Raw genomic sequence first — 23,605 nt, 5'->3', positions numbered from 1 at the left:
AAAAACGAACCGAAGAAAATATGTAAGTGAAAAAGTTCAAAGTCCAAAAGTTGATCAAAATAATCATGAATACTATATATACTATTTATACTATACAAAAATTTTCTAATCTTGTAGACAATCCCGATTTTTTAAATATCCCACTTTTTAATCTTTCCAATTCGGTTTTTATTTAAATCGTTAAAAATTTAAAAACTAAATGTACATGATTTTAAGCCGCCGATGGCATTTACAGTTAAGCCGTTAATAATTGTCGGCGCAGGGCTCTGATAATCAGTGTTTTTTTGCAAACGAAGAACTTTAGAAAATTTAGAAGAATTCTAATATATGTATCTATAAAACAAATATTAAGTTGTAAACATAATAATAAGATTATAAAGTTGTGTTATTAAAAGTAATAACATACTAAAACTAGTTATAATGGAACCTATTGATATTGCTCGTCTGGAGGAGGCAGTTGTTGTATTTTATCGGTCAACATCTCAGGAACAAGCCCAATTGCATGAATGGCTTACAAAGGCCCAGGCGAGCACACAGGCGTGGCAATTTTCCTGGCAACTTATGCAATTAGGAAAGGTAATAATAAGGCTTATGGTGTTGACACATTAAATCGATTTATTAATAAACCTATTCATTCATAATACTTTCCAGAGCCAAGAAGTGCAATTTTTCGGTGCCGTCACATTGCACTCTAAGCTAATGAAATTTTGGCATGAAGTGCCACCTGAAAATCGGGATGAACTAAAGCAAAAGATATTGGAGAAAATAATACAATTTGCTGGTGGTCCAAAATTGGTATTAAATCGTCTATGTATAGCGGTATGTAGCACTCATTTTACTCAAATAACTTCTGTAAACATGTATAAAACAATTACCTACAGTTAAGTGCTTATATTGTCCACATGTTGGGAGAATGGCCTAGTGCAATCGAAGATGTAATCAACACATTTCAAAATCAACAAATTCCTAATGTGACCAACGAAACTCAATTATGGATAATGCTTGAAGTACTACAGGCCATACCGGAAGAAGTATGTAGTTCATTTAATTCGATAATCCTTATAAGGTCTTTACCGTTTTTATATATTTTCTAGATGCAGGCTATTTATTCATCCGTAAAAAGAACAACTCTACGTGCTGAAGTAGCTAAAAGAGCGCCACTTGTTATTGAAACTACTGAGAAATACTTACAAATGCAACTGGATAGACAATGGGATGTGGAAGCATTTAATAATATGACCAGGGCTGTAAAATGTGTTGGCACATGGGTTAAGTAAGTTTCAAATTGTATAAATATGTACTATACATATTTATATTTATTAACAGTGCTACAGCTGTTATGTTAACATTTATTACAGTAGTTTAACAGTTAGCTAGCTATTGTTATTTTTCTAATAATGATTAATTTTATAAATGTGTTAAATATATATATTTTTAGAAATATTGGATTTTCGATTGAAAACTGTGTAAATATAACAAGTATCCTATTGAAAATGGTCAATAAATGTTATTGGCCATGTACTCAAGATCCCGAAGGCGATGGTTGTATGTCAGCTGATGAAAATGATTTAGCTGAAACGTGTCTCAAGACTTTAGTAAACATTATTATACAGCCCGATTGTCATCTTTATCCGAAAACGGCTTTTGTTCTTATAAAAATGTTTCTGGATTCATTGTGTGACATAACGAAAATGGAATGGAAACCTGACAACAATAACGAAGATATTGTATCTTATATATACACATTGTTTGTGTCGGCCGTAGAACGTCACTCTCAACTTTTGCTGAATGGCATAACGACAACAGATCCAGAACTTTCTAATTTATATAGTCGTTTGGTACATGAAATACTTCAGTGTACTGATAAACCTGGCATTTATCCCGTTGAAGAATCCTGCAGTAGCATGGCATTAGGTTTTTGGTATCTCCTTCAGGATGAAGTTTTTGCCATGAATAATGAAGAAGAACGTCTTAAATGTTGGGAATATATTAAACCATTGTATGCTCATTTGACAAGGATTTTGGTACGTAAATCGGAACAGCCCGATGAAAAGTCTATAGATAAATGGACTTCGGATGATCTTGAAAGTTTTCGTTGTTATCGCCAGGATATATCAGATACATTTGTAAGTATAGTTACTTCGAGTACATTGATCATAATCTAAAAAGTTTTTTTTTATATTTTTATAGATGTATTGTTATGATGTTTTACATGATCACATTCTAGACATACTATCTGCTGTACTAGATGAAACTATCGCTCAACTACAGACAAATCCTACCCAATGGACGAAGCTAGAGGCTTGTATTTATTCCTTTCAATCCGTAGCCGAACACTTTGATGGCGAAGAAACAAAACAAATACCGAAATTAATGCGTATACTTAACGAAATACCCTATGAGAAAATGAACGAAAAACTACTAGGCACTGCCTTGGAAACTGTGGGTTCCTATTGTCAATGGCTTAAGGATAATCCAGCCTATATACCATCGGCTATAGAGCTGTTAGTACGAGGTCTCAACTCTAGCATGTCGGCCCAAGCAACATTAGGTCTGAAAGAACTGTGTCGTGATTGTCAGCTGCAAATGAAACCTTATGCGGAGCCTCTTTTAAATGCCTGCCAAGTTAGCTTGACTTCGGGTCAAATGAAAAATTCGGATTGCGTTCGTTTAATGTTTAGTATTGGTAAACTGATGAGTCTCTTGACACCGGATAAAATTCCTAACTATTTGGATATTATAGTTAGTCCTTGTTTCGAAGAACTTTCGAATATATGTCAAAATGAAGCTGTAAGAAAGTTATATTCTTTTCAAGCGCTTCCATAATATTTCAATTACTTTCATGTTTTTTTTTTGCAGAAAACTCCACAGGCGCGTATACGCACAATATTTCGTTTAAATATGGTATCGACTCTATTCTCCTCGCTCAACACTGATCTCGATGATGACGAAACTATTGAAGATCTTCAAAATGTCCAACCAGTTTTAATTGTAATGCAAAAGACTATGCCTATATTTCGGCAAATAGCTGAACTATGGGTGGAAGAATTAGATGTATTGGAGGTAAGAATTTTAAAACTTCAAGTTTACTTTTAATAGTTCAATAGTAAGTAACTGAAATCGTTTATTTTCAGACTGCTTGTACAGCACTTAAACATGCTATAGTAAATCTAAAATCAAGTTTTAAGCCAATGCTGCAAGATTTATGTTATTTTATTGTTGCCATATTTCAAACTCGATGTTGTGCACCTACTTTGGAAATTTCCAAAACCGTAAGTATTCTAACATTATTATTATACTGACAATTATACGTTATTCTCTTCTCTTTTAGGCGATTGTTATATTTTATAAGGATGCTGATTGTAAATCATTAATGCAACAACTACTTGTGGAATTTGTTATGCATAGTTTTAAATTATTTGAGGTAATTTCAAATATTTATTATGAATATAATTAAAATATTTGTAATGTAATTAAATTTTATTTACAGTCAACTCCTGAAAATGGTTTTTCAAATATTGCCGAAACAATTGAAATGTTTTACGCCTGTCTTATGCAAATAATTAAGAAAATACCTCAATCGTTAGATGACAAGGCCATAGCATACGATCGATTAATATTTTATGCTTTAAAGGCCATGACATTACCCGAGAATGGTCCCATACGCACCAGTGTGCAGTTCCTATCACATTTTGTTATGCAATCACGTAACTATGCACAAATGACACAAGCCGTCTTGGCAGCTGGTGAAGAAATTCTACGCACGGCCATTGTTTGTGTAGCATGTGTTACACCACGACAACAAGTTGAAAAATTTGCCGACATTTTTCTGGCCGTTAACAAAAAATACCCCGCAGAAATGGCAGTATGGCTTAAAAACATTATACACGTAACGAATTTTCCAACACCTTTAGTAGACGACGCAGAAAAATCGAAATTTGTAACACAAATACTAAGGTAAGTTAATGATTAATAATATATGTATAAACTTTCCAATATTAAGAAAATTTTTCTCATTTATTTTCTAGGGAAAAGGTTAACAAACGTTTGCTGCAACAGCACCTTACAGAATTCGCCATAAAAGCCCGAGGTCTAACGGATAAATTTCAATAAATTATGTTATGAGAAAACAAGATCAAATCGAAATTTCTACAATTATTTACTATGTTAATATTAAGTAGAACTGTTTTTATTGTTTATTTCTTCTACACTTTTTTCTATTTATGAAAAAATATCCATATTATTATTATACACCATTTGTGGTTATAAATAAATGACAAACAAACGCAATTGTAATTTAAATAAGTAGATGCAAAATTTTATACTTTTTGCTTTCTCGCTGTACACACACATATATATATAATCATGTACGAGTATATACGAACATACATATATATTTACACATAAATATATATACATTAAAGCGAAATTTTCAATAATCATCTATTTTCACATCAAAAAACAAACTACAGTTATGTGTACTCGTATATAAATTATCTGCGATTTTTTTATTTAAATATGTGTAGCTTCTAAAAAATGTGATAAATAATTTTATGTGTATGTTATAATTTATTAAAAATATAAATTAAGTGTCAAATTATATAAAATATTTTAAAATGCATTAAAAATTATAACCCCCGACCCCCTAATTATCATCAATGAATGTGTCAAATATTAAGATTTAAACAAAATAAACACTTAAATGTTTTATTCTGTCCAACAAATAAAATGTTTTATTGAGTAGTAAATTTTTAATAAAATATGTATGAATTTGTCCTTTCTAACATATCCCCACATTTCTAACTAACATTTAATTGTTGCCGTATTTTGCAAATATTTTCAACAAACTTATTTTTCGAAAAATAAAATTTCAAAACTCCTTTTTTACTAAAATCACAACTCATTACAATCACAACCAAAAATTATATAAATTCTCAAAATTTTCACAAAAGAACACTACAACTTGTTAAAAAAAAGTCGTTTCCACAATTGTATCTTCGCTCCGGAACAACCCGAGTCATATGCGGCCAAAGATTGTCAACCCTGCGGCAACTGTATCAACCGAAAGTTTTTTTTCCCAGAAAACAACTATCGGCCGCAGTCGAACTGTTACAGCAACAAAAAAAAGAAGAGGCAAAAAGTTCCACTTATTAATGGCCCTTATTCTGCATTTCAATTCGAATCGAAATTTTCGCCGTTTAGCAACTTTGGTATTCTACATTTCGATTCAACTCTCCGCCACATAAACAACAACTTACAAAAACGTAGGCACGATCGTAACGCAGAATACACAATTCGTAAAGCATTGAAACGAAATGGAATTGCTCCTTCTTTTTCTTACGATTCTTACGAAGAAGCAAACGAAACGGAATTGTTTCTTCTTTTTCTTACGATTTAGTTTTTTGTTGGAATACCTTTTTTCGATCGTTGCGTAACTGAATGCGTAAACGTAATCGAAATACAGAATAGGAGCGAATAAAAGTTTTTAAAATTTTAACATTTCCAAGGTCGCAATGAGAGTTCCTGTAAAGCTTAAATTTGTACAACATTTCATTTAAATCTAGACGGATATTTATATGAGATTCATATGAGAGTATTATAGGCCAAATTTAAGTCCAGTAAAGTGAACAATATCTAAGCTAGTTTTTAATAAAAAACAATTAGGTACAAGAGAAAAATTATATCTTTATACGTATGTATTTGTTTAATAATAATATATATATTTTATTATAAATTTATTTTTTATCAATACAATTTTATAAAAAAGCATTTACAACAATGTTGACATATAATTTGTGTTTGTTTTTGTTTTATTATTTTATATTTTTCATCTCAAATTTAACTTTTCTTAAGACTGGTTGATTTATTTTTTTATTGTAATTAATAAAATATATTTTTATGTATATTTTATTTTTGTAGCATTAGTTTAAATCATTTGCTTTTAGCTTAATTATTAATAATTATTTGTTTCATTCTTTCTTTAATTTTTTAAATTATTTATTATATTTTTGTTTGTCCTTTTACAGATATACATAAAAATATTTCTTAGTTTTAGTAGATATTGTTTGTTTTTTTTTTTTTTTTATAAGTATGTATGTATATTTATGTATATAGTTTATATAATAAAGTTTATTCTTTTCTTTCATTTCCGTTATTAATCTTTGTGTATTTTATTATTTTATTATTTTATTTGTTCTATGTTTATGTTGTATGTATGTATGTTTTGTATGTCTGTATTTATGTATGTATAGTAAATATGGATTACACTCTTTAACAAATAAATAAACTATTTTCATAGCTATAAATCCTTATAATTAAATTAAAATATGTGTGTACTCCTACTATTGTTTCACTGTAAAAGAAGAAAGAAAGAAAAAAAGAAGAATATATTATTTGATCGATGTTCTGGGATGTACATACATATTTATGAAAATGATATTTTAATAACATTATCATTTCTTTTTACGTTTAAATATTACACCATTGCAACGACCGCAAAAACAAATTGTTTCATTTTATAATTTTCCATCCTTGAAAATATTTTCTGTTTTAAAGGAAAATGTTTCTTTAGATTTAAATGATAGAGGAGAATTTTTAAAATCTTTTCACTCTATGTGTAATCAATTTGTTTCTTTTTTTGTTTTGACTATTATTTAAAAAAATAATTATTTGAAACTTTTAACATAAAGTTCTTTTTGCAATAGGCGTTGAATAGTTGTAATATTTATATACGTTTTCTTTTCAAATAGATCCTTTTTTAATTGCGCTGACTGCTCTTGTATAAAACTTCAAATATTTGAGGATTTTGGGGGATTTTATTTATATGTAGTAGTTTTGTTTTCATGCAAACAATTTTACAAAAAAATATAAATTTATTAAAAATTCATGCCTTAAAATTTATTTTAAATATTGATACGGAAATAAAATCAACACAAAAAGAGTGTCCTACTTATAACTTATATAAATAGAGAAATAATTATTAAAATCCCAAATTATTATAAGAGTTGAATAATCATTCTTGTGAGATATTTATTTTAAACGAACATACATCTCTTAGAATAGGTTGTGAATTGCATAAATGTTTATTTTTCAAAATGTTATACCAATTACTAAAATACACATAAAAGATAAAAAAGTTGTAGTAGTTTTTAATATGTTTTATCTTTGTTGCGCTACTGTGCAAATCTTTTATTCTAAAAAAGAATTAGTCTTGTTTAAAAAATAAAAAGAAATAAAGCTTAAATTAAATAATATATGTGTATACGATATTTTTTGCATACAATTCACAAAACCAACTGAAATGTAAAATGTAACTAAACTTTTCATTATTTAAATGTTGGACACAAGAAAAGTTTGCAATTTTGTTAGGCTAGAAAACTGCTAATGAATCATGGTTTCAAATTCTGGTGGCAATTAATAAATTCGCATGTATAGTCGTTAAAATTTGATTTTTACTTTAAAGCAATGATTTTTTAAAACTTCACATCTAAATTCGAGTTTTCAAATTAAAATGGTATCTACCCTGCAAGAAATGAAGTGATAATTGTCTTAATTTCACTAGTACTATCACTAGAACAGCAAAGAAATATGTTTCCTTTTCACTTTTTTTCGTTCACTAACTTTTTTTTTGTCGGAAAAAATTTTTTGATGAAATTTTGTAAACATTGAACAGTTGTTCCATACAAAATCAACTATTGTGAATGAATTGTTCACAACAAGTTAACGATAGCAATTTTCCCTTCAAGGAAAATGAATATCTCAAGGGAACTACATTTTCCCTTCTATTGGCGATAGGGGTGAAATTTTCAAAAATGTCCTTTCAAATCAAAGGATAAATAGTGAATGTCTGTTTAGGTCCAGTTGTATGCAGCTCCCCATGTAAGTAAATCTATTAAATTTTAAAATTGCAATAAGTTTATTATTTTTTTATCGTATGGCAAATATTTTTAGAAAAAAAAAAAAAACGGATAAAAAAACTGGTTGTGTTGTAATTTCTAACTGAAACCACATAGGAGGATTACAAAGGAGCAAAACCACTAAATAATATGGGGACTTTTTGTGAATATTAGTTCTAGTAATAAACTGGTTCTAAAGGACCTAATTGTCTCTAAGGGCAGGTTTCTTAGTCCTCAGTTAAACTAGGCTTAACTTGCTGTTAGGTTAAACTCGGAACAAATTTATGCGGACTTTAACCGATGATTGTGTTTGTCAGTTTTAGATTTAAGCTCAGTTAACTTTGTTAGTATTGCCAACTTTTCACTCAAAAATATAAACAATGAACAGCTGTTTTTTGCAAACAATACTTTTGTAAAATAGAAAATTTTTGAAAATTTTAAATAAACATTTTAAACAATAATTAATAAAACAAAACAAATCAGAAAATTGCAATTTACTTAAAATATTAAGTTTTTGTTCTTCTGAAATCATTGTTTTATTGTTTTTGTTAATTGTGTTTTCTCACTTATAACTTGAGTTTAATTGGCCAATTACACTCAGTTAAACTAAGATAATAAGTATCTTTACTGATAACTGAAAAACACGAAACATATATTAAACCAGATTTAACCAAAGAATAAAGATTATCTTTATCAAAAAAACTCGCCCTAAGAGTACTAGTATAAGTCAAGAACTAATAGTAATAGTAATTTTTCAAACACACTCAATGTTAATTTGAGCATTAAGATGGTATAGGAAAGTTTACAGTTGCAAACAAGTACTGATGATTTTGGTACTAGTATAAAACTAATTTTGTACTAGATCCATTTCCTGCAGGGTACATTGATATTTTTTAAATAATTTTCGACGAAGTAAAATGCTTAGTTTATTTAACACTTGGGCTGCAAAAAGCAAACTTTTTTATGAAAATTTTAAAAATATAAAATGATTACCAATTAGATCTACACATTAAATGTGGTCTTGATTTAAAAACATATTTTGTATGCAATTTTTTTATGTACACATAATTATAGATAAAGTAGATTTGTGTATAGTAAGAAAAGTATTCAAAATTATTAATATTTTGCATGTGTATGAATAATTATTTTGTTGTAATTATAATTATTTTCAACAAGTAGCTCTGGCTGCTTTGCTGGACATTAAAATATTAGTATGTAATACATACTGCTATTTATTATGTATAGATATATTTTTTGTAAATTGTAAAAAAACTACTTGTATATTTTCATAGATTTAACGCCCGCGTTGTGCTGATCTTAAGTAACATGTTGTTGTTTTATTTGTTTGTGTAGTGTGCATGTTAATTATGCAGCCTTCTTAATATTTTATTTAATTGTTATATTTATTTTTTATTTAACACATGTTTGCATCTGGTGGTGTTTTTAAATATTCATCGGGTCTTTTGTGCTCAATTAGGGCACGTACTGTGCCGCTGTCAGCTGGCAAATCAGATTTTCGTCTAAGCAACGGTTTATCCTTGTTACGTGGCGATTTCTGAGAATTGAGAATTTACACACCAAATAGCAAATTTATTTTATTAGTAAATTAATACAAAATACTAATGTTTACATACATATATATGAATATACACATACATAATTGTTTTTTTTTTTTTTGTTTTTCTTGTAATGTTAATTAACTTGTAAAAGTTGTTACACAGATACGTTTTCCTTTGTTTATGTTTAATTTGTTAGAATTCCTTTATAATAACGTAGGTTAATATTTTCACATATTTAAATGTGGCATGATGACACCAAAACTTTAATTAATTATTAATTAAATATCAAAATTAAAATTTGTCACAATCATCGTATCTGTGTTTTAATATTTCATAAGTTTTTTAATGTATGAGTATATTTTAAAGCCTTTTTTGAGTTAGTAATGTTATAAATATATGTAGATACATATGATATACATTTCTAAATTACATACGTTTGATTTTGAAAAGACACCAGCTAATAATAAGCTATTCTACAGACACAATACGCTACAAATGACAAAAGATCGAAATAAGAGTAGAATTTATGAATAAAGTATGTCAGCTGTTATAGAATAAATTGAATACAAAATTTGTTAAGGAAAATGTATAGTTTATTTGGAATGCATAAGAAAATTTTGTGTTTTAATTTGAAATTGTTTTAAAAGTGTTAAAGCAACAACAATACATATATGTTATACATATGTTGAGTAAAATATTTCCTAAAAGAGTATTACATGAACATGAATGACGCCATTTATTTTACATGCTTAAGATATTTGTATATTCTTTTTGGAAAAACATACCTCGCGATTTTCTTGAACAGAACTGTGCAGCTGTGATGATTGATGTTGCTGCTGCTGCTGCTGTTGTTGTCTGTCATCATAATCCAACTTGTCATAAGTTAAATCGCAATTGTCATTGTCCTGATCAAACTCATTTTGACTACTAGAAATACTCAAACTATCCATTTGGCCAACAATTTTTGTCCATTCTGGATTTGTTTTGGCCATATTCTCAACCTGTTGCCAAAGACCTTCACGCTGGGCAAATTTTTCTCTCTCTCTTTGCAATAAACAGAAAAACAAAACAATATTACAACTTTTCATATTATAAATTAAGAACATGAAATTGCAACTTACAACTGCTTCTCCTGCCGGTAATTTTTGCTACATTCATCGAATAAACGTTGATTCATCTCCATAAATAATTTTAATGCATTATATATGAGACCATGTATAGTTTTATTCCAGTGAGTTTTCGAGTTACGATTTAAGGCAGGAAACATTATCGGTAATATGACTTGGGAATTGTCTGATATCAACGACATTATATACTCGTTATTCCAATAGTACAACGCACGTTCGGCCACTTGAAAGTGTGGTGATGAAACACATTTAGCAATTTGCCGGAACAGTGGTACCATTACTTTTTGAAACTCGGCTGGTTCTATGACATCTAACAGTTCTTCAAGTTCATTAAGAAACATTACTTCTTTCGGACTATGGGTTTTTGGCCAGAATTTCAAAAGACTCCTTTGAAAGTAAAAAAAGAGAATATTATTAGAAAAACACCACTCAATTGTATGAAATTAACCTACTTTATAACCGGTTCAGCTAGACTTGGATCCTTTTCTAAGAACTGCACCACACAATAGGTCAATTGTGGATGATAAACAGAAAGACTTTTCGCTTTATGTAAAGGCAATAGAACTTTAAGCAAAAACTGTTTATGCTCCTCCTTAAGAGGTAAAGCAAATCCATTTATTATACTACCCAAAATTTCCAACAATTCGGCAATGCCATTATGATGCTCAGTTTCATAGATAAACCTAAGATTTTAATCAAATTAAAATTCCAAAAATATACATTATTACTGCACTACTTACCTGTAAAACACATTGTTGATTTGTTTGCGTATAAATGCTCTCAAGCCCAAAAACTTTCCATATATACGATGTAAAACAGTCTTTAAGAAATCACGTTCACGTGGATCCTCTGAGTCAAATAAATCCAACAATTGCAAAACAAACTGATGATCTATGTAGCGTTTGGCAATGTTTGGTTGAAAATCTGGCGATTCTAGAAAGCGCAAAAACAATTCGTAAACAAATTGCAAGTGGGGCCAAGAAGACTCCAATGTCGGTTCATCTTCTTCCGGATCAAATTCAGCACCATTAGGATTTGAAGAAGGAGGCAAAGTACGAAATAAATTTACAGCAAACTATTTATAAGCAGACAAAAAAAACAAGCAGAATAAATACATTTGTCTCATAGTTAAAGCGAGATTTCATACCATATTTATTGCTTCTGGATAAATGGCTTCAGTAATAACATTATTTTGATTAGACAAATATTCAACCATTTCGTGTAAAGCCGCCCTTTTCACCTCCTTCCATTTTAGGTCGCTTAATGGCTCGGAAAAATCGAACAGTGTACAACATTGCCTTATTTTCTGAACAAAGAGTTCTTCACGTTCATTGGCTGGTGTTTCTGTGCAAAATTGCAAATAAATTATAAAATAAGTTGTTAAAGGGTTTTTTTTATTTGCAAATAATTTGAAAAATAAAATAACAACATAAATAGCACGTTTTTCTATTATAACAATGACAAATACTTATTATTTGACTGATTTGATGATTTATTAACACCAAATTATTTTTACTGTTCTTATATATTTTTATTTAGTATTTGCGACAAAATATGTGTATTTTTTTTCAAAAAGTAGAAAAAATTGTGATATTTAAGTTGTCAGCATATTAGTTATTCTTTAAAATTATAAAAAAGAAAAAGAAAATAATAATATTAACTAAACATAATTAAAAAATAGAAATCTCTTAAATTAGAAATCATTGATAAAATTTGTTGTTGTATTTGTAATGTAAACTTTAGCTAAGTACACAAAAAGAAGTTCGTACATTAAGTCAGGATTTAACTGGTTCCATTTTTGACCATTTTCGTCTAGGAATAACTGAATAATCCGCATATTCTCATCAAAATAAAGTTTTTTCTTTGTTCGGTAAAAAGGTACAATACCGGACTAAGTATAGTCGTCTCCAACCAAGAATAAAACTCACTCATGTCATACAATAGCTAGGAATCATGATAAGTATTTATTGGTTTTTACAGCGGAGAATGTACTGAGAAATCTAATGAATACTTGTCACAATTCTTATTACAACAAAGTAATTTATTAAAGTATAAAATCCTTGTTTTTTCAATGTCGTTTAAAAATTTTATAGAACATTCCACTTATATATAATATATTTTGCTTTAGTTTCGGACATCAGTGTATAATTTATTAATTATATGTAATGTATATCAATAAAAGATATTTCGAATATCTTTATTTTAATACATATACATTAGACCGACGCACAAAAATAGTGATGGAGTTACCCCCATCAAAATATTCGCTGTTATGTAATATGATGTTGCCCAAAATATTTTCGAATAAATGTTGTCCATTCATGAGCTAGACAGTTTTCAAGAAAATGTCATATTACCCAACTTCAAATAATCGTTGTTATCTTTTATAATGGTTCCCAAAATATTTCTAGTTTATCGAAAGCTGTACCGCTTACAAAAAGTCCCTTTGTAGGTATTTTTTTAAATGTTACGGTTTTTTTATACAAAATATACAATATGTGGTATCATTTAAAAGGTTTTTTGAAGCCAGGTCTAGTGGTGTGCAAAATTTGCAGTTACTTATGATTAATAGATCATTGACGCGGCTTTAAATCCCCTTTCAAACGATACATCATATTGGATATTTTGTTTCAAAACAAAACAAAAAATTTTAAAAAATAATTCCAAAATATCTTTTTTAATTTGGTGCAGCTTACGAACGGCCATCGCTAGACATAAAATATTTTGGGAATCATCATAAAGTAAAGCAAAGTAAATTTTGAGAGAGGTAACAAAAACACAAACATTTCCATTGTCAATATTAGTAAAAGCACATATAATACAATGTTTAAATTTTTTGGATCCTGTACAATTGTTGTGCGATTAAAACAATATGTCGATACAAATATTTTCAATTTTATCGGTATATCATATAATAATAAATAGCTAAATTTAATAAGAAAACCACTGTATGGTATTTTATCAAAAGAAATTTGTTGCGGTATTGGTATCTCAATTTTAAACAGTACTAAAACCGTATTTATATTATTAACGGTATCTATTGCCAACCTCGATCTATTAAAAATAACAAATAAGTTAATCATTTGAACTGGTAAATTAAACAAATAATACACAGTAGATTAAACTTTTAAATTTATAAGTATTAATCCATAATAATACAGAAAAATAGGAAATCAATAACTATAAAATATTTTAACCACTCTGTTTGTTAGAGTATGTATGTTTATAATACTTATACATATACATACGTTTGTAAGCATGTAATGTATCTAATCATAACATGGTCTTGTGAATCACTGTACGTATGTACATGTACATTGTACAATACAAAGTTTATGTATGTGGTTTTTCTATTCGTTCTTTCGTCAAAGTCAGAAATAGTATATTTAGCTGTTGTTGTTGTATATTTATATCTTGTTTGTTTTGATTTTGTTTGCAAATTATTTGCACCTACTTGGGACTCTTGGCAGATTATCAATTTGCCAAATAAATAAAAACATAGATTATTTTGTAAACAAATAACATCATAATTTGCTCACAATTCTAAAAAAAAAGGGAGAAAGAGAGAGAGCAAGCTATAAAAGAGATGATATTTTTTTCACTAGAATATTTATCTATATATAAGATGCATATTATTTTGAATAATTTCGTTATTTTGCCTTTAAATGCAATGCGCTATGTAAAATTAATCGGATTTAATATTCATAAATATGAATGTATGTACGTACATGTGTCCAAACATATTGGTCAAGTGTCTCATTAGAAATTTAATATTAATTAGTATTTTAAACGAATATGTATAGTGCAAATGAATTTAAGCTTGATGTATAAATTTAATTTTGAAATTTTTTTCTAATATTTAAAATGATAAAAATAAATTATTTTAAATGCATCTAAAAGTTTGAAAATTTTCTGTTTAATATGTTTGTTGAATTTAGAGATCTAAAAAAAATATATTGTTAACTTATGATTAAATTTTGTAAAATTTTCTTTTTCTAAGTAACAACATTAGCTGTAGATATAAAACCATAAATGTATAACAAGTAACAAAAAAATCTACTACAAATTCGAAAAAATTATAAAATGAAAACACACTAATAATTATATAACAAAAAAAAAAATATGAAAAATGAATTGATTTTCAAAAACCTCGTAGTAGCGGTAACTGTACTGCTGTTGCTGATGATGTTGGTGTATGAAAAACATTTCTGTCCCTTGCTCGTCCAGGACTACCAGAAATTTGCTGTAAAGTTGTTTGAGTTACAAAGGGTCCCGAACCATTTGAAACACTTCCATCCGAATTATTTATATTCTGGCAATCTGAGTTGTCTGGATTATCATTAATACTTTCATTTCCATTTTGGTACTGTAAGTTAGTAGCTGCTCCACCGCTAAGATTGGCATTATTTTGTAATTTTATTTGTGCAGCACTAGAACCATTGTTTCGTGTTATTTTATTAGTATTGTTTGCAGCATTCCCTATGCCCAAGGAAATGCTAATGCCGCTGACAATAGATTGGGTAACGGAACCTGAGTTAGTTGATGCTGTTGCTGCTGCCGATTGTGACACCAATGGGGCAGTTGTTGATGCCTGTGTCGTCGTTGTTGTAGACAAGACTGTATTATACTGTCCTTGTCCACTGACACCACTGACATTATTTGAGTTATAGCTGCTATTTGTGGTCGTATTATTAGAAGCAGATCCACCACTGCCCACATTTTTTGTAGCATTAAGTATATTTTTAATTGCTGTAGCTGCACTCACTGGAGACTGCATAATCATTAACGTATTCGTGCATGGTCAACATTGTTATGTATAATTTGTAAAATTAAAAAAATGGAATAAAAGAAATTGGACACAATAATGAAGAATACGTTTGAATGAATTTTCAAATTTTAATTTTAAATAAAACAAATAAAAAACTAATCTTTTGCATAAATTAATATCGATCAAATAAATATAATTTTTTGTTTAATCAAGATATTATGGGATAAAATGCACCGCTGCCAAATTTGTAGGACCAGTTTTATAGATAAGTATAATTCCTACCCTAAAACTTTACATAAAATTATATTTTTTTCTCGATTTAAATTATACAAATTTACATTCTATGATTTCCAAAATTATAATTGATGAGTGGATTAGAAGATTAAATCAAACCTTGTTATTTGAACCAAGCGTTGATGAGGCAGTTGTTAAAAGTTGTGTAGCTGAAGTAGCTGCATTGAAATGTTGAGCCAGTGTTGATACAATGGATGACGTGGTTGCTGAAATGGGATTTGTTGCTGCTGAGGAAGAAGAACCAACTCCTCCGGTATTCGAAGAAGAGGCCGCCATTGACATGGATGCTGTTGTCGCATTTAATGATATACTATTGTTGCTAGTATTAACTACTGATAAAGATGTCACTTGCTGCTGCTGTGATAAGGATGAAGAAGATGATGTTACTGATATTGCTGATGAATTTGATGATAGTGATTGATGATTGCTTGAGATATTATTAACTTCTTTAGGTTGAGGTTGTGGTTGTAATGCTGGCATTTTATTGTTATAGACTTTTTTAACTGCACTTATTGTTGAAAAGGAACTATTGGATAATTTTGCTTTGATTTCTTCAATATTTGTAAATTTAAATTTACAGCCAATACTGCCAATGCCACTACCACTGCCACCTCCACCACAACTAATATTCTCTGATTGGGTCGCTTCAGTCGTCGCTGTCGTTTGTATTACAATTTTATCATTATCAACATCATGATCATGATCATCATAATCATCCGCCAATAGATCAAGACCGCTATGAAATGATGGGGATTTTGGTATACCTAAACCAAAGTAACCACTCCCCACGGATGGTTGATGGCTAGGTAAAATTTTTATTGGTTCGTTATTAAGATGATTGGCTTTAGTACTGGCGGCACTTATTTGTTTTTTATTATAACTATTGTTTGATTCTCTATTGTTAATGGAACAAGTTGACGAATAACTAATGGATGAAGAAGTTAGTTTGCTATGTTCACATTTATTTTCTTGTATTTTTGTATTTGTATTTTTGTCAATTTGCTCGGTATTATTGTTAACATTGGTACTCTTTTCAAATAACATATCATTAAATACCATTTCATTACAAGTCACATTTATTCAATCAAACCGATTTCAAATTCACTAAAACATTTTTTGTAAACAACCTTTTTTGTCGCCTGCTCTTGTATTTTAAAAATTTTTATTATCTACTGTCTCTAAAACGTGCTTGTTTTTATTTTTGTAATTATATCTTAACTATTATAAGTAAATTAAATTTAAGCAAGCAAAAATCTGTAAAACAAAGCAATATTTTTTAAAATAATTTAATTTTGTCTAATAATTCATTATAATTGGAGAAAGATTTGTTTATGTAGGAAACAAAAAACAACAACTCAATTGTTACTTAACAATTAATAAATATAAATAAACATTTAAATCAAAAAAAAATATTTAAAACATATTTTTCTTATTTTCATTTCCAAATTCAATACGTAAGACATTGAAGTGCAAAATATGGCCTTTTCCAAAATCAAATTACATAAAAGTAACCCTTCCAGACACGAAACTTAACCGCTGAAATTTCTCAAGACGTAATTAATTTTTTTTAATATTTTTATGACAATTCTTGCAAATTTGATTTTAAAATAAAATTTCACATAATTAAAGGGCAGATATACATAATTCCCTTCTGTTTACAAATTTTATATTTTAAAGAAACCTAGGTTAAATAACTATGTATTGTTATTATTACTGTAAATGAAAAATTAGAAAAATATATTTTTATGAAATACATTGTTGTAATAAATTATCCCAGATCTAAACAAAATTCGATATACAAAAATATTTTTACAAATTAAAAAAAAGAATACTATTCTTACTGAACATATATGAAAAATAATAACTATGTATTGCAATAAATAACAATTTTATAATATTACCTACTTATGAACAAGATGTTTACATGTACATAAGTATGTATGTATGTATATATGTAAGTACATGCAATAATACATACATACATACATACATACATACATACATACATACATACATACATACATATGTATCTAAAATTAGTTCGCAATAGCAGACAGACCAAAAAAAATTTTTTCACCTAAAATATTTTTCATGCAAATACAAAAATAATTTAAACTATAACAAAAATATATACATAATAGCATAATAATAAATAATATTAGGAAAATATTTTACATAAAAATATAAACAGAACGTTAATAATACATATAAACAAATAAAAACAAAATAATTCTATTTATATTACTTTAACAAAAAAAAATATATTGATTTTTTTTTTTCTCAGCCGGTGTTTTATTGTGGGTTTGTCCTTTTATTTCTTACCTTAAAAATGAAAATACATATAAACATTTAAGTATTTATAGTACTTCTTTACACTTTTTAACATATTTTTTTACATTTTACATGTTTTTATTGTTATATCTATTTATACACAAAAAGTATCTATTTTACTAATAGAAAACTATTATTTTTGTATCTTAAAGTTAATACTACTTTTTTCTTTGCTATATACTAAAAATATTACTTGAAATGAATACAACAGTACAACCGTAGGTATAGATATGTCATTATAGAAAAATCAATATCTGTTTGACAATTTAACCGAGTTTCTTTTTGAAGAGATTAAGTTTTCATATACAGAGAAGTGCTTATTTGTTTAGGAAAAGAGATGATTTTTTTTCGGAAAGTGCGCAGTTGCATTTTTTAACAATTGTAAATAAATAATAACAGACAGATGATTTTAACAACAAATAATTGTAGTTAAACAAATTTAATAATAAACATATACATATGTATATTATAAATATTAGATTTTTAAATAATAAATGGTCTTGATGAAATAAAAATTCAACTTTAGAAATAAGAATATATTCTGACATTTTTTCACATAAAAAATAACACTCATATAGTCATCCTTAAGGAAGAAATTCTCTAACGTCAAGTTATAATTAGCGAATCAGCTGATTGGATATGTTAGGCAAAGGTTTTTGTAATTCAAGTAAAAACTTTTTCGAATTCGTTAGTAAAAGCAGGTAAATTTTACCATTGTGTATCCTTTATTACGAATGAGTAAATTCTGTACGAATTTTAAAATATTTTTTTATAAAAAGTGGTAAAAATCATACAATATTATTTCGATTTGAAATTGATCGAACAATTAAGATTTGCAAACAAAATTAATGGTATATTGTGTTTTATGAACTAGTATTTCAAAAGAATTTATTATTTAAAATTTAATACTTGGAATATTCGGCACCTTAAAAAATACATTTCGAAAACAATCTCACATGAACATAAGCACAAGAAGGCAATATTTTTAAAATTGAAAGTCGAAAACAGGTTGAAATTGAAATTAAATTTAGTTTTAATCAATCTGATAGTTTTAAATTTAGTTTTAATCAATCTGATAGGTTTTTTCTGGTTTGAACCAAAAATTATAATGCTATTTATGAACATTTTGTATTTGGTTGTTAGAATAAAATATAAGCCAGTCAAATAATTTCATATTTATTCATTGTGTTGTGTTACATACCTTAGAAAATAAAATGTATTTGTTTATAATTTACTTACTCTCATTTAATGGAGGCAATGGTGTAAGTTCACAATTTTTTGAGACATTGTAACGTGAACTGCTTTGACGTTTTTCTTTTTTCACAAGTGGTGTTGTAGTTATGTCTAAGCCTTTGGTTATTGGAGACACAGGTGGGGGAGTTCTTTTGTTTTCCTTGTTTGCCTGTGAATATATGAAAAAAGTTTAATTAATTAATACTATGTAGCATGTGTTTTGATCACCAAACAAACTCTATATAAATAGTTTTTTTGACTGTCAATTTAATCCCTAAATTATCCAAATGGAAATGATTAAATTAAAGTTAAAAAGTGTTTAAACTTAAATCTAAGATTCATCAGTACTTTGTTACTTAGTCATTTGAAAGGTTTGACTCTTTAAACATACATGAATGCAAGAATACTATCGCAATTAGTTCCAAGAAGAGAATTATAACTCTATAACAAGCTAATTATCAATGACCATACTAAAATAGTAAATACATATAATATCGCATTTAGTTTATTTAAGATTAGATTGCATAGATAGTAGTTGTCGGTATTGTTATTTTCTAGAACGTATTACTTGGCATATGATCGTAGCTGTATTAATTTTATTCTATTTTTCTTTTTTGCAAATGCTGCAAATTTTGTTCAAAGTTAAGAGTGTGTGTTTTGTGTTTTGTGTAGATTTAGAGTTGGCGTTAAATTGGTGTAAAAAGTACATAGATTGTAGTAAACATTAACATTGAAAAAACTATTATATGAAATGAAACAATAAACGATAACTTCAACTTACCTCCGAATTTTTATTTGCACCTAATAATGGTGTAGATGATGGTGTACCACTGCTATCGAAGCCGCTTGATGTGTTAGTAACCACAATTGATGTTGATGTTGTTTGAGCCGTTGTTATATTGTTACTGTTATTCTCCTTTATGCCGTTAGTTGTAGCTATTTTCGTGTTGATGTTATTGTTGTTATTATTGTTGACAATGGACACTGCTTCTGCTGTTTTAGAAGCTGGTGCTGTTTGTAACGTTGATGCTGCCTTATTATCCATAACGGGTTAAGGAGCCTCTATTGCTGTCTATGCTGATGCTTACTTCTTCTAGTTTTTTATTAAGCTTTCTGCTTTTCTTTTTCTTCTAGTTTATTATAATATATTTTTACGCGTATTTTCTTTGCGTACAATATATTAAAACTTACAGTACATATGTATGTTGTTGTTGATTTTATCGTTATCGATTAAAAACATAGAACGAACGAATATCAGTCAACACACAGTTTTCGACGATTTTAACAATAAAGCTAACAAATCAACCAACTAGAAAATCAATGAGAAATGAAAATGTAGGATTTACTTTTATTCTTAGTGTATTGAAAATGTTTTGTAACTTTGTTTACTTGTCAAATGTATGTATTAACATATATGTACACATTAACAAAAATAATAAAAAACGGAAAAGCATTTGTTAACATGTCACATAAATATTATTAAAATTTGCTCAAATTAAAAAAATAATTAATTAAAAACTCTTTTCATCGGTGATAACAATGTATAGTTCTTATAGTGTCACTTAGCCAATACTGCGGGATTATAATTCAAATTAATCATATAGGTATATTTTGCATTTGACTTATTGAAAACTTGTTTTTAAATAACTACTAAAATATGTTTCCGATGATCGTCAAACTAATACAATATTCTGTAACTTGATTTCTATACACATGAAAGCTACTATTGTAAAATTTGTCTCGACAGGTATCGAATTATTGGAAATTATTCAAAAAGATTTTTTGATGAAAAACTTTTCATATAGGCTTTCGGAAATACGTTACCCCTTTATATAAAACGTATTTATTTATTTAAATCAAGTAATCATCAAGTCTTATTAAGCGAATTATGCACATTTATTAGTTTTTTAAAGAGAACTTTGTTGTTGTTATAACAGCTCGACTGTGGCCGATTGTCAACCCAGCGATAACTGGCGAGTCATACTCGCGTCAAGATACATGTTAAAAATTCTTGACACTTTGTGTCTAACTAACTACTCTAAAGTTTTAACCAAATCGAATCACAGAAAAACATAAGAAGTTTACATTTGCCAAATAATAAACGTTTTTACATTTTTCAAAAATTGTGCGACTAAAATTATATTTTCCTAAAAAAAATTATTGCATTAGCGATAGGTGAAACAATTGACCGTTTTTAACCATTTTCAATAGGCTACTACCCTTGTACAGTAAAGGATCATGTACGAAATTTTGTTTAATTATAAGTTTTTAATGAACTCCAGACTACCAGTCAAATTTGTGCGTTATTAGCGACGGGTAAAGTTTTTGAAGTTCCAAAAATAATGTAGACATTTACGAATATTATAATTACAATATTGATGATATATTTTTCTTAACAAATTATTATTGTTCTTGAATGACTGAAAAAACTGTTTGTTTCATCCGAGGATTCATTACAAGAGATGTTTTTTGTATGAAAATACATAATTAACAAAATAGAGGCACTTTAAAAATTCGTAATAGCCGAATTCGTTATAAGCTAGTTTTTCTGTATTCTACAAACTACAGTCTGGCAACACTTTACACTTGAAATTTGTAGAGAGAAGAAATTCACTTGATAATTAAATGCTCTTTCACCAAAAAATAGACAAAACGAAAATTGCCTAACACAAATAAAAACAAATAATCGCCATTAAAATATGTAACGTTACGTTGCCACAATGGATATACCACTGATAGGTATGTTGTTAAAATACATGTATCTTTATTGAGCTATTCATTTAAAAAATAAATGTTTATAATGCCTTATTTATATATGTACATATTTCTTTTACATATAATTTTTGGGATCTAGATACTTTGTATTTTTTTGCTTTTTTATATCTTTAAAACACTGTAAAACAAATATGAATATAAATGGCAGACCATATAATACCCTTCACAAGTCCGTATGTTAAAAATGTGGATTATTTTTAATTATTGTTAACAAAAAGATTTTCTACAGTTCTCATATGAGGGTATAGGATTATATGAACCTGTTCCTATAAATTTTAATAGAGAATTTTACGTCTACTTCTAAATTTTTATTAAGAATTTAATCGTTTAATTAATGTTTAATAAATTTTGAATTTCAAGTCCTTATCTGAAGTTTAGTTTGTATGTGAGCTAGGTTCAAGTGCCTGATGATTACAAACGTTAAACATAATTATGCCCTATTCAGGGGGTACGGTTTTGTGATGGATGGGCAAAATATTGAACTTTTTCAACCTAAATCGATTCAGAAAGTCATTATGAACCGGGTGTTACAAACATCGCCACAAAACGCACAATACCCTTCCTACTAAAGTGGTGTAGGGTATAAATATTAGGAGAGAGTAGAGTTATTTTCATCAAAACAAATGGCGGACGTAAAGTAGGCAACAAGTATATTTATGAATGTATTGGTATATTTGTTTGTATATACAATGTATGTGAAGAAATCATCACAATTGTGATGATGTTTTTATAAAAAAATATATGTATGGATACATGTTTGTACGTATATATTAATTTGTATAATTTAGAGGCTTACAAACACTGCGTTTCTAAAAACAATTATCAAAATAAAAAGTACATATATAAATAATTACTAATACTAAAAGAACATTAAATTTTTATACGCACCCCTAAACGATGAAATATTTTACTAAATTTTTCTTTGCCCCGATTCAAATTTGAAAACATTAAAATATAGTTTTTTTGTTTGTAATAGTTATGTAGCTCAAATAGCTGCAGTTAATGTACAAGCACCAGCACCAGAAAATTATTCTAGTTGTAAGACTAGGTGTAGTAGATAGAACAAAAATTGTAATTGCAAGGGTGGGGGATCGCGCAGCGTTTCAAAAACACACACGCACTTATAAACGCGTTTGTCAACCTTTTAAGTTTTCTCTTATTTCTTTCTTTTTTAACACTTGTGTATTTTAGTTTGCTTTTTAAGATTCTCTTATTACTTTTTTATTTTTTTTTTATAATATAATTACTAAAAAATGACGGGTTGTTGCGAATATTTTTATTTTCTTTTACACTTTTCGATCACCCTAGAAAGTGTAATGAAAGACAAAGCAAAACTTATAAAAATCTTTCAACTTTATTATTTTTACTATAATGTATTGCAAAATTTTGTCACCTTTTAAATATTCATATTAAATACACTTTTTGATAAAAGTTAAAGCAATTAGGTAATTTTATAGAAATTAATTTGCGAAAATTTCCTTTTTTTCGTTTTTCTTTTGCACAACTACCGCAACGTTGCAACGAGCCAAATAGAGACCTGCGCCAACAATTGTTCTATATACCGCCGGTTGAGTCATATGAATATTAACGCCGGTTCTATATACCTTGATTCCCAACAAAAGA

The 23,605-nt window shown here is 28.0% G+C and overlaps 2 protein-coding genes across 10 annotated transcripts; one reads left to right on the top strand and one right to left on the bottom strand.

Annotated features, from left to right (window-relative positions):
- The first annotated feature begins 254 nt into the window (after nucleotides 1-254).
- LOC111690183 (importin-13) lies at nucleotides 255-4,724 on the top strand. Its single transcript, XM_023452624.2, has 11 exons — nucleotides 255-576; nucleotides 652-819; nucleotides 882-1,031; nucleotides 1,095-1,273; nucleotides 1,439-2,126; nucleotides 2,191-2,790; nucleotides 2,860-3,063; nucleotides 3,135-3,272; nucleotides 3,332-3,424; nucleotides 3,491-3,957; nucleotides 4,029-4,724. Exons 1-11 carry the CDS (start codon nucleotides 421-423, stop codon nucleotides 4,111-4,113), a joined length of 2,928 nt encoding a protein of 975 aa, XP_023308392.2. The 5' UTR covers nucleotides 255-420; the 3' UTR covers nucleotides 4,114-4,724.
- A 1,516-nt stretch (nucleotides 4,725-6,240) lies between these two features.
- Nucleotides 6,241-23,540, bottom strand: LOC111690293 (serine/threonine-protein phosphatase 2A 56 kDa regulatory subunit gamma isoform). 9 transcript variants are annotated; one of them, XM_023452758.2, is made up of 11 exons: nucleotides 22,871-23,540; nucleotides 19,989-20,516; nucleotides 19,214-19,376; nucleotides 15,743-15,975; nucleotides 14,731-15,352; nucleotides 11,729-11,925; nucleotides 11,322-11,656; nucleotides 11,034-11,264; nucleotides 10,576-10,968; nucleotides 10,240-10,498; nucleotides 8,986-9,450 (listed from the first exon to the last, which is right to left on the bottom strand). In XM_023452758.2, exons 2-11 carry the CDS (start codon nucleotides 20,250-20,252, stop codon nucleotides 9,310-9,312), a joined length of 2,838 nt encoding a protein of 945 aa, XP_023308526.2. In that variant the 5' UTR covers nucleotides 20,253-20,516; nucleotides 22,871-23,540; the 3' UTR covers nucleotides 8,986-9,309. The 9 variants fall into 9 exon arrangements, with proteins under 9 accessions (XP_046806106.1, XP_046806108.1, XP_023308526.2 ...); XM_046950150.1 differs by lacking the exons at nucleotides 8,986-9,450; nucleotides 19,214-19,376; nucleotides 19,989-20,516; nucleotides 22,871-23,540 and adding exons at nucleotides 6,241-6,352; nucleotides 9,889-9,943; nucleotides 17,966-18,007 and having other exon boundaries at nucleotides 15,743-16,000; XM_046950153.1 differs by lacking the exons at nucleotides 14,731-15,352; nucleotides 15,743-15,975 and having other exon boundaries at nucleotides 22,871-23,286; nucleotides 23,376-23,530.
- Nucleotides 23,541-23,605: the final 65 nt, after the last annotated feature.

The sequence above is a fragment of the Lucilia cuprina genome, chromosome 4, assembly GCF_022045245.1.
Source record: "Lucilia cuprina isolate Lc7/37 chromosome 4, ASM2204524v1, whole genome shotgun sequence".
NCBI classification, from domain to species: Eukaryota; Metazoa; Arthropoda; class Insecta; order Diptera; family Calliphoridae; genus Lucilia; species Lucilia cuprina.
This window is presented reverse-complemented; position numbering and strand designations above follow the sequence as displayed.

Bases quoted from the DNA above. Each gene is read 5' to 3' on its own strand.
- LOC111690293 (XM_023452758.2), bottom strand. From the start codon at position 20,252: ATGGATAATAAGGCAGCATCAACGTTACAAACAGCACCAGCTTCTAAA. The intron at 11,926-14,730 runs GTTTTTGAAAAT...AATTTTGCACAG, and splicing joins ACAGTTACCGCTACTACGAG to AAACACCAGCCAATGAACGT. The intron at 10,969-11,033 runs GTAGGTTAATTT...TTACTTTCAAAG, and splicing joins CTAGCTGAACCGGTTATAAA to GAGTCTTTTGAAATTCTGGC.
- LOC111690183 (XM_023452624.2), top strand. From the start codon at position 421: ATGGAACCTATTGATATTGCTCGTCTGGAGGAGGCAGTTGTTGTATTT. The intron at 1,274-1,438 runs GTAAGTTTCAAA...ATATATTTTTAG, and splicing joins TGTGTTGGCACATGGGTTAA to AAATATTGGATTTTCGATTG. The intron at 3,273-3,331 runs GTAAGTATTCTA...CTTCTCTTTTAG, and splicing joins CTTTGGAAATTTCCAAAACC to GCGATTGTTATATTTTATAA.